Genomic DNA, 12,107 nt, shown 5'->3' on the forward strand with positions numbered 1-12,107 from the left:
CCCCTAGCTTACTGGATAAAAAGCCCGGTTTTCCCGAACTTTTCCGATCTTGATATATGAAATGGTCTATTGGCCCCCATTATGGGCAACAGGCTTTTACATTCCGCGTATGGCTTTACCTAAGGGCTGTGCAATAATTATGAGCCCTGGGGAGGGTAAAATTGGGGGGGGCAAGAAATTTTGTGGCGAGCCGAAAGGGGGGGGGAATCAATTTTTGGCAAGGGGGGGGCGATTTTCGGCACACATTCATGGGGTGCCTTTTAAATAAAACGCTCTAAAAACGCTTAGGAAAACAGTAAGGAAACACTTAAATGTGCAAATTTTCCTGGCCGCTGCGCTCGCAACATGGGGGGGGGGCTCATAATTATTGCATAACCCCCCGCTGCAAGGTCTGACAGTTCTCATATTGCTTTTCTCTCGGTTAATAGACAATTCAGAGACGTACAGATGGTCGCCTGGATTTCTTCAGAGACTGGGAACAGTACAGGAATGGATTTGGCAAACTCTCACAAGAATTCTATCTTGGTAACGAACTCATACATCAATTGCTTATGGGAGACCAGTAAGTATAATACATTTTGTCTGAATTTTTTGACTTTGTACGAATAAATTGCAGCTTCTCAGTGCGGTATTTTTGTTCAGGGTATAAAGCACTTGCCTGCCTTACTCTAATGAACAGACTGTCAAAGCCCTCTCATGTCCAATGTCATCCCAGTGGAACATGACAATGGAGTTTAGAATGTTTAATAGGTACGTGTAGTAAAATGGACAAGTGATATTTTCATTAAAGACTAAAGCTCCTATTTGTGAATTCTACGTGTATATATTACTTAATAGGTTAGCAGATGATGATTTTGCAATATATAGCCAGGGGCATCAGTATGAGGAATGCGTTACGAAATATGCCCTTCTGCAAACTGGAGCTACAGTGGGGGACATAATTCGTAAGCATAATGTCTCATTTCATATATGGTCAATTCCAGCCAAAGCGGGACAAAATTCTCTCTGGGGCCATTTTGAAAATGTTTTCCTTTTCAATTCTAGACTTATCAAATGAGACGATCATATCTAGTGAATCATCAGGTGGAAGTGCCATCGGATTGAAAAATTACTTTTCTTGCTAGACCAAAATAATAATGTGTTAAATGCGCATATGCATGTTACCCACGAATTCAAGCCTTTTTCACCTGTTGTACGCCATAAAATTTCACTTTCTTTAATATCTTTCAATATTTTATGTGTGACTCATATACACTAGAAATCGGTGAAGACTTTGAACGTAAAATATAATTTTATTACATAGATCTACAAAGAAATATTTTGGTTATTATAAATTTTAAGAAAGAACCAGGTGTACAGTTAAGATTGTGTCAATTCTTCGAACTCTTTCCAAAGTGGCTGTCATTTAACATTACTGTATTATTTCGAAAGATTAGAATAAATGCTTCATTAAATATAAAGTTAGATTTTGTATCTCGTCGCAGGATGAGGATCTCGGATGGATTCGTGGGTAACAGCGTCTGGAAAATAGCAATTCCTAATAATTTTTTAATAAAAATAAAAAATACTTTTCCGTATGTGAATAATTCAGGCTGCAATTGCACTAAAATGAATTTTAATCAAAATACAGACTACATGGAATATTTAGAATGGATCATTATGGCATTTTGGGTATAAAAATAATAAATAATGAAGTTGCCAAATTCAAATAGTAAAATCATTCCATATTTTCATGCAGCAATATTCTATTAACTCGTGTTTGACAGTTCCTATGAACAAAAACACTATCAATACATTGTTAACTATAATTTAAGTAGGGATTCGTGGGTAACCAAAATGTTCGTGGGTAACACATATTTGAAGGTATGTATTGGTAAGCTGCAAAATAGAAAATATTACAGAATGTTGGAAACCATCATGCGGTTATTCCTCCATTGTGTTTCAATGATTCCTGTTTCTCTAACCAATTGCATTTACCCGAAAAATGGTAATTTAGGATAATCAATCAAAACTTCATGATACAGCTTCAGTATACCTTCAAGAGGACGCTATTAAAGAGGACTGTTTTGGAACCTATTTCGCATGTTTTCAAAATGTTAAGATGCATAAGAAACATATAATTTACGAGTAAATCCTTGGATTCGTGGGTAACGCCGAATTCGTGGGTAAAGCTATAAGTACTATAGTGCCGTTTGGGGTTTGCGTTTCTTAGGTGCATAAACTGTAAGTACTGTAAAAATTATAGCATACCCATGGCTTGAATATGTGCTGATTTAAACTTAAAATAAACAATCTCCTTGTTTTTCAAGGTTAGCATCTATTCGGGATTCGTGGGTAACAAAAGTTTAAACCGTCGTAGATTCTTTTTTAAAACGGTGAACGTATTTTTACGATTTACAATTTTAAGCGCTTGTCAAACTAAATTCAGTGTCCAAAGTCATTGAATGTTAATTTAAGTTATGGCAATTATATTTGCTGGACTCGTGGGTAACAGTTGATACGTGGGTAACGTCAAATTTGATTTTATGGAATTTTATGGGTAAAACGTATTTGCATAAAATAATCACTTGGACCTCAGAATTATAGAACAAAACTTCGTTTCATGATATAGTCATTTATGGCATATTTACTTAACATTTTTCAGAACGATCATTTTATTTTTGATACGCGGGTAACAAAATTATTAGCCAAATTGACTTAATGGCCTCTAGAGTCCACAAACTTTGGTGGAATTCAATCGTTTTACATATGATGAGAGATCATGCAAACGTCTTTCTAACGGTAATAATTTCATTTTGATTGAAGGACATTCAATGACATATATGGTGCTTTATCTTTGAATTCGTGGGTAACGCCAATTCATTTAAGCCATCATAACTTGTCCCCTGGTATGACTTGCTAGTAAAGACCTATATGCACAAAGAGAGCACATTGGACGTGACATGATATGCTCCATCAATAACGTGATTTCCTTTATTAATGACATTTTAAAGTGGAAAGTTAACATAGAGAGAAGCTTCCGAATCTTGAACTCAAAGTTGGCCAAAGCATTATAAAACCATCTCCAAATGTTCGTAACCTCGGGGTGATTTTTAACAGTCATATGTCTATGACAAAACAGGTGAACTTCATCGTTTCCTCTGTCAACCTCCAGCTTCGCAACATCAGAAGAATACAGCATCATTTGGATACGGACACTAAACATCATGTTGTCCGGGCCCTTATACTTTCGCGTTTGGAACAATCTTCATTGGCTTCCGATTAGCAACCGCATCCAATTCAAACTCTGTCTTCTGATCCTTCTGATTTATAAGTGCCTGGCTGACTCTGCTCCGCGATACCTCATCGATTCAATTAGTCTTAAGCCAACTCCTTCCAGTGACCCTGTTACAAGATCTGCCCTGGACAGGAACTCTCCTAAACATTCCCATGTGCAAGTTAACCTGTGGTGATAAGTCATTTACAGCTGCTGGACCGTCCATCTGGAACAGCCTGCCACGGAACATACGGGAAGCTTCTTCTCTCACACAATTCAAAAAGCTGCTGAAAACTCACATGTACAATTTTTAGTATTTTTCATTTTGTCTTTACATTGACTTTTCTTGTTTTCCACTGGCTGGTTATTGTTTGTTGTTGGTAATGTAGTTTTGCGCGTTTAAATCAAATTTTTGCATAAGCGCCTTAAATCACCTTTATGTATGTATGTATGTATGTAGGTATGTACAATTGTGGAACAGGTGATCATTTCGTTATAAACAACGCTCTGCAGGGTCTATTGTTCTATTGTTTCCGATTAGAGCGCTGACATATTGGAAAATGTTGCCAATCAATATTCATGAGAGTGTACATTCAACGTCCAGTTTGCGAAATTGGGTGAGTTGTGTTTGGTAGGTGTGAAATACATGTGACTGGGCGTTTTAATTACGTAACGAATAAAAGCATTGACATCGTCGAATGGCTGCCCAGTGCTGTTATGTGTTTAGTTATTATATAGGCCTAATAATTATTATTAAATGTATTCATCATTCCTTTCTTTTCCCTTCTCTGTACATATTCTTTCCTAGACCTACACTTTATCACTCCCTCGCTCTCATTGACCCCTCTCACCCTCCCTCTCTCATTCCCATCATTTTCCTTATATTTCTATTTATCTACTTGTCTTTATTTAATTCTCCCTTCCTCCAGCCCTCTCTCATTCTCCATATCCCCTCCTCCCCTCTTCCTCCCTCCTCCCCTCCCAAGACTTCTCACAGATGGGAATCTGCCCCTCCCCAACCCCCTCCCCTCTTTGGGTACGCCACTATTTCTATACCAATCTCCTTCTTAAAATAAGATTAAATGGAAATTTCTTAAAAACAACCTTCATAGGCCTATACTTATACTTACATGTATACGTATAGCGATTACCATTATAGTGTAATACAGATATATGGACTGGACATGGCAGCCTTCATACATTCTAATGTGTTATCGATCACCAAGAGCATTCAATTTATTTAAATGAAACGCCTATCGTCAGGTGGGTGGTAAAGATGATGGCATCGACAGCTAAAGCCTCCTTATAGTCTTCAGACCCACACAAGCACACATTTGGGATACATGACTACAATGGTACCACTTTACACATGACTGCCCTTACACATGACTGTAGCGTGGTCACTTATTGATACTCGCCTGTTGTGTAGAGCGTTAATATGATGCCGGATCAGTGACCAATTTAATGGCGGAACCCCTTTCTTCGAAACAATGGTACCACTTTTATGAATAGCCTGTCGCAACTTCTAATCGGCATCAAACGAACAAAAGATTATATAATCTATTGCGACTCTATTTCTATTAAAAGCTCTTTGGTTATAAACATAAAGCCAAGGACAGTATCATGAGGAATGCGTTACATAACATGACTACCTTGTGTTGTAAATCTGTATTTTAATTATGTGGAGGAGTTTGTTGACACGGTTGTCAGAAAGCGACCATCGCTTAATTAATTGGTGATCTTATGTTGACAGATGGCTACCGGGGATGGCTACATGTGTTACATCAGCCAACCTATAATCTTGTAAACATGTGATTCTGATTTCCCATTTGTTATATTATTAAATGCGAGATACATCAACATGTGATGATGTAGCCTGTATCCTAGTACTTCAGAGGACCATCATCGAGTGTTTTAATCATACAATCTGCTAAAAAGTGAATGCCATTTCAAAAACTTTGCTTCTACGATATTTCCCTAGCTATATAAAAAGGACTGTGGATAATCCACTTACCTGGAAACGTCATTTCACTGGACTGAGAAGTGCAAGTATCCTTGAGCGGCACTGATAACAATGAAATTTTTACACTGAATATCACACTGACAACCATTTTCAGCGTTACTTGGGTATTTTCAGTGTGGCTTATTGCCCAAGGACTATTTTTCATAACAATAGCACAGTCCGGTACATTTCAGTGTGATTAGCGCCATTTCAGTGGGATTAATGAATGACCACTCATTTTCAGAAGTGTTGTGGTCCATTTTTCAGTGGAATTAGACATTAATCTCATAACAAAAGAACTATTTTCAGTGCTATTTCAATGGTATTATCCATTGTATTATTTGTCAGCGTTACTCTGCAGTTTCAGTATGATTTTCAGTCTCAATATCTCAGTGAAGATCTATTATCAGCTGGAATTCGTGATCAGTGAAGCACCTCGGTGAAGCACACTGAAAATATTTAATACCAATGGTTTTATTACAAGCTCACGCTCTTTATTCTAACCTTTGTGATAACACCTTTTACACCCTCATAGGTGAATGTCACACTGAATTTTTTAATGGACATAATGATCAAGAAATGAACGAACAAAACAGGATTAGATAAGTCAATTTTAAAAACCCATAGACTAAAGGAATACAGACCATTCACCAACAGACAAAGTTGGGAGGATGGCAATATATATTTATCTTATTTACGGCCCTAGCTACTATGGGCTACTTGCGGGGAGGAAATAAGTTTAAGTGACCGCTTAGGTTCGAATTGCAACCAGCCTAATCACGAAGCTCCCGAGGCCAAGTTGTTAAGGCACAGGTCTTGTAAACTGGTACTGGGTTCGATTCCCAGGCGGGATCACCTTTTCTACTTGTCTCCTTTATTATTTACGACGGCGAACCTGGTGAAATATTATGGTTATTAATATTATATATAATTCCCATCGATTATTCCACTGATTTTCCAACACAAAGTCCTCTTGCATTGTATGCAAATAATTCTCGATTGTGCAGAATCACGCCAGCTTTCCATGCCACAATAGAGCGTTGTCTGTCTTCGCGTTTACGCCAAAGATCGTAACATACGCAGTATGTGCGTTGCAGTTTCGTATGTCACGCTTTTTCTTAATTTTTTTTATTCATCTGACAATGTTTATTCATCTGGTCAATCGTTCCTTTTTGGAACGATTGACCCTCATGCTGGCACTTTGCCAGTTCGTAAATGGTCTGTATATTATTAGTTAAGGATTAAACCAGTTCAGTTCAGAATTAAATGCTGGTCAAGATGTCTGTCATGTGATCTGGTGTGTGTATGTACAGCTTCCTATTACTAATTAATGAAAACCTTACGCAATATATAAATAGCATAGTGTAAGTGTAATTTATAATTAATTGGACCTTACTTATTTTTATTATGTTTAAAAATAACACTGTGGGAACGGGTTATTTTTGAATTTTTGACCTGTCTTCAAAATCCGGACAATGATTGCCTAAGGTCCATTCTAAAGTACTGCTCGTTCAAAGTTCGAAAGTATGCACAAAATTAAAGTGCGCTAAGTGTGTACGTCCGTCGTCGACGTCGTGAAAAAGCCCAAGATAAGCGACCGATAAGCGGAATGTCAAATGTTCCTTTAAAAAAATATTTTTGACACCAGTGCACACTCAATAAAATGGTAGATTTTAGAAATAAACCCAATTTATTTCAATTATTTTCAGTTATCGTGTTTTGATCCAGCAATGTACTAGTATACAGTTTCTCACCGTGGTCGTTTTTCATCTTTTTATGCGTGTCAGATCAACATTGAATAAAACAAGAACAGCTCAATAAATTATTGTACTCAATTTTATTAAAAAATCAGTCAATAGTACATGGCGCTATCGGGTGATTTTTGAGTTAGCCTCTAATTCTGCTACATTAGTGGAACCAATTTTTTTTGACATCCTGACACCTCAAAATGCACCGATTCAATCGCGTTAGGCGTTTAGGATGCGTTTAGATACAAATTGAAAGTGTGATAACGTGTATTCAAAGAGACGGTGTTGATTTTTATTTTGGATTTGTAATGTGCAGGAGAATAAAGGAACATGAAGTATAATATTTTATGAATTAGGCAGTTTGGTGATTTGGCGAGGCTCAAAAGTTGTACGGTCTACATTATTTCGGGAAACACATTTTTTGTGACGCGAAGAATAGGGTTGTCCGCACGCCAATAAAACATCAAATTTTGTTTTTGTTTATGTTAAGGGTAGACGAGGTATTGTTGGTCGAAGCAACCTAAAAATCGATTTCCATTATCTAGATCAATATATTATTGAAAATTAACACCTTGATATTTTGCAAAAGTTCATTCTGCAAATCATGTACTTTGCAAACTTGCTTAATTTATTGTTGTTAATGAGTTTTGTACGTTTTACAAAAGTGTTGTTGTTTCAGCCCTGTTTACAACGTAACTCAAGAACCGCAGCACCTATAAAAGTATATCTGTGATATTTTAATTCTTTTACATACTCGCTATGAATTGAGCAATACAGTTTTTGCCAAAGCTCACTACCAAATCACAACAGTTTAAGATAATTAATAACCTAAATCGTCACCGTGTTTCTTTCTTTGCAGATATGAATTGAGAGTTGATTTACAAGATTTTCAGTTCAACGAGGTACATGCCAGGTATTTCAGATTCAGCATTGGTGATGAAAGAACGAATTATACACTATCTATTGCAGGATATGACCCAAGCTCAGATGCAGGTACGTATGTGTCACGCTATGCTTTGGCATTCTTAGTATATATTAGCCTAACGGAGTGAGGGCACTAAATATAAAAAACAAAATAAACATGTTACAATTTTAATAGATAACTAATGGTAATGAATTTCAATTTTTAGTGATGTAGTGGTCACTATTCGCTCCTATATGGCGTACATGATCTATTTTGATATGTTTTTTAGAATTTGATTAAAATTTGCCTAGGCTTTTACATGATTAAAATATATTAGCTTAATGTAATGCCAGTTTGTAATTTTTAAACATTAACCGTCATGATAATGCAAATCTGATTAGATTAGAATACAAATACTGTGATTCGTATTCGTGGTAATGGCGTCCATTAATATATGTAGAGTGTTATAACTACTCTTTAATCGTATTAATTTGTATTCCCAGGTGATGCAATGAGTGGACACAATGGACAAGCATTCTCAACATGGGACAATGACAATGATCGTTGGACAAAGAATTGTGCGGGCGAGTATGGAGGTATGTAAACATGTAAACATTCCTTTTGGTTTTCTCATAATGACGAATACCGTATAAATATAAACCGTCCATTTGTATTATTCTGCCGGTAGAGGGCGATGTTCTCGATTTTTGCAGCAAAAGCTATTGTTGCTGGCGATCTGGTATTTAAGGCCATTTGAGGTGTATTTTGTGAGACATGGGGTGTATTTGGGAGACATCGGGTGTATTTGGGATACATTTGTGAGATATTTGGTGTATTTGCGAAACATTTGGGGTGTATTTGGGATACAATGGGGTGTATTTTTGAGACATTGGGTGTAGGGGTGTATTTGTGACACATTCGGTTGTATTTGGGAGATATTTTGGGAGACATTGGGGTGTATTTTGGAGACATTTGGTGTATTTTGGAGACATTTGGTGTATTGAGACATTTAGGTGTATTTGTGAGACATTGGCTGTATTCGGGATATATATGTGCGACATTGGGTATATTTTGGAGACATTTGGGTGTATTAATTTTATAAAGGAGCTGTTTATAGTAATCTGATATTTATCAGTTTGCAGAAACCACGACAATATAAGCCATCAAAGCTTCAAAAAACATGCATGATTTTCTTTGTCTGGGCATTGAACGCATAATATGTAAAGTTTCCGAGTTCAAAAATCCCGGCAATATGATCTGGTTTCATACTAAAGTAACGTGCTACCTCTTCGCAGTGAATACGTATGAAAGAGAAGTTAAATTAGTATCAGTTTTAATTATCAAGGTTTTGGGCAATTTGTAATTTTACAATTGACGGTTCCGGCTCCATTCTTTATTCTAGAAAAAGAGGGAAAACACAGCCGTTGTCACCGGCTATGTAAAAACACGTTTATTCTGAGTATCTGTGCTCATGATAGAAACTTCAAATTGTATCATGCTTTTACATAACTTTGTCTTTTTATAGGTGCATGGTGGTACACCAGCTGTCACAATTCCAACCTCAACGGACAATATCTTCGTGGACCAACACGTGAATACGCCAAGGGTGTTGTGTGGAACCAATGGAGAGGATACAGCTATTCACTCAAACGAACTGAAATGAAGGTTCGTCCGCGTTTCTAAGAATGAACACTTCACTCAAGCCCCTTCACAATACCGATTTAGAGGATCTCGAGTCACAAAAGTGGCCGCTCGGTAAACGTCGCTCGGTCAGGTCTACCACATGCTGTGCAATGAGAATAGACCATAGAGCCCCAGCCTTAGGGCTCTGTTGAAGAGACTGATTACAGCGATTCCGAATGCTGAGCCATTTTCGAATCACAAAATGTCCGTTCTATTTTTATATAATTTTGGGTACCGCACGGGGTCTGATATAATCAGTGATGAAAAAAGTTTTAAACTTACAACGCATTTTATTTTTAAAAGGTAATGCGGCATATTTTTTTTTAATCGGTCCACTTATCTTAGCATTAAGATTGGGTTCTATATGATTGAAAGATGTGCTACCTGCAGAATTCGGATCACAGTTTAATTGTTTACAAAACATGAAAAAATAAAGACAAAGAAAAGATGAATATTAAAATTTAATTTGATTAATAAAATACTAATTTTAACACAACGTTATATCCTTTTGTTGTTTTATCATGATTGTTATTGTTATGCCTGTGTCAACCACAAATGCACCCAGGAAAATGAATTTGGTGCTCCTCAAAAAGGAGGGATTTATGACAAACCACATCAAAACAATGGCACATACCTCATCGAGTACAATATTATCAAGTATTTATAAAACAATATGAATTTTAAAAAAAAGCTTCTAACTTAAGGTGGTACAACACCCTTGCATTTTTCTCAAAAAATAATAACACACTGGTAACAAAAGTTATGAATATTATAGGGAAAAGGAATCCAGTTGCTACACTGGAATTTCAGTGACTCAAGACAAGCGGTACGTTTATGATAAGAAAAGAGGTAGTCTAGAGGTACCGCTAGAATGTACCTCATTTCTTAACATATATAATGAACCATTTGTCTTGAATCACTGAATTTCAGTGAAGTAATACATAACTTTTGTTACCAGTGTGTGTTTGTTTTTTTTTGAAAAAAATAATCACAAAATTTATCAGGGGTGTAGTACCACCTTTAGGAGTGGTAAAACAAAAGCCAAAAAAATGAAATAATTATTTCCATTAAACTCAAGCTTTGAATTCAAATCAGCCATATTTCGGTCAATCCTTCATGTAATTATTTCGTGTACGCTAATCCTAACCCTAACCCTAAGCCTAATCCTAACCCTAACCCTAAATCTAACCCTAACCCTAAACTAACCCTACCCTTAACCCTAATTTCGTGTATTAATTTACATGAAGGAATAACCTATATAGACCGTATCGAATAAACTCAAGCGGAACGGTATAACAATTGAAATGGCAGCCACGTTGGTTCTAAGTTTTAAGTGACAGAGGGACAGGTGTCTAGCTCGATTCCAAAACCATTCATACCTATCATATGTTTTATTGTATTATCGTGCGAATTGTCCTGTGGTACCTTATGGTGGACCGAACTTTATTTAAATGAGGACAAGTGACGTAGTATTCGATAGAGTCTATTGGTCATTATTTGGATGCATTTGTTTTTTGAGCGAGGGGAGGAGACTGTATAAGTAAGCAAGATGATAAATGGGACATCTCGGTATAACCACCTGGATTTGTGTTATGTATGCCCTTGGTGTCAAAATACCCATGCCTAACCCTATACGCTGGCGAAGTTACGTAATAAATCGGATTAACTACCATAGCAATAGGTGAAAACAATTTTGACCATATCGCGCTGCACTACAAGCAGGTTGAACTAATCACCCGTGTATGTCTGCAATCATAGATTGAATACAATACTGGTCTTTTCAAAGATACGAATCTTACAGGTGCAAGTGATCAGCATGATATGGTTCAATGCAGAGGTACCGAGTGAACGTGTCAGTGCAGCGCGGTATATTCAAAAATTGTTTTCACCTATTGCTATGGTAGTTAATCCGATTATTACGTAACTTCGCCAGCGTATAGCGTGGCGTAGCGTGAGTCATTTTCAAATCGATTTGGGCATGTTGGGGGGGGGGGGGAGGGGCACGTTAATACGCCACTGCCTATTGACCATAATCCAAAATACACAGGGTGGTCCAAATCTCCCCCATTTTTTATTTATTTCAGCATCACTTTTTTTTTACAAACATGGTATAAACTTATATTTTTGTCATAGATGAAAGCTTAGGTTTGTGAAATTTATTTCATACGTCATTGGTTTAATTTAATCAGGGGTAAGGTATTATAATATATTATAATATCAAAGTTAGATATCGCCGAATTTAAAACGGTCATTCTTATCATTGGACCACTCCTGTATATAGCAAAAGATCCCCAGTTTCCTAGTCACAGAAAATCCACTATCAAAAGTCAAAATTCGTCATATTTTGGGCCAAGATCATCCTATTTTAAGAGAATTTTCCGATCAGCGATTTCGCGGAGAAGCCTCAGGTATTCTGTGCATGTGTGTAGCATAAATATGATCTCGTTCCACTGAATGAACCTCAGAAAGCACAGCCCCTTCCCGTTGTTTACTTTGGCTGATGTGGTTTAATGG

The 12,107-nt window shown here is 36.8% G+C and overlaps 1 protein-coding gene across 1 annotated transcript; it reads left to right on the forward strand.

Annotated features, from left to right (window-relative positions):
• Positions 1-428: 428 nt before the first annotated feature.
• Positions 429-10,012, forward strand: LOC140145171 (techylectin-5B-like; the record flags this gene model as incomplete). The annotated part of the gene is made up of 4 exons (XM_072166946.1): positions 429-562; positions 7,866-7,999; positions 8,414-8,506; positions 9,436-10,012. Coding segments are annotated over 4 exons (519 nt in total), but the record flags the coding sequence as incomplete, so codon positions are not given.
• Positions 10,013-12,107: the final 2,095 nt, after the last annotated feature.

The sequence above is a fragment of the Amphiura filiformis genome, unplaced genomic scaffold (assembly GCF_039555335.1).
Source record: "Amphiura filiformis unplaced genomic scaffold, Afil_fr2py scaffold_161, whole genome shotgun sequence".
Classification (NCBI taxonomy): domain Eukaryota; kingdom Metazoa; phylum Echinodermata; class Ophiuroidea; order Amphilepidida; family Amphiuridae; genus Amphiura; species Amphiura filiformis.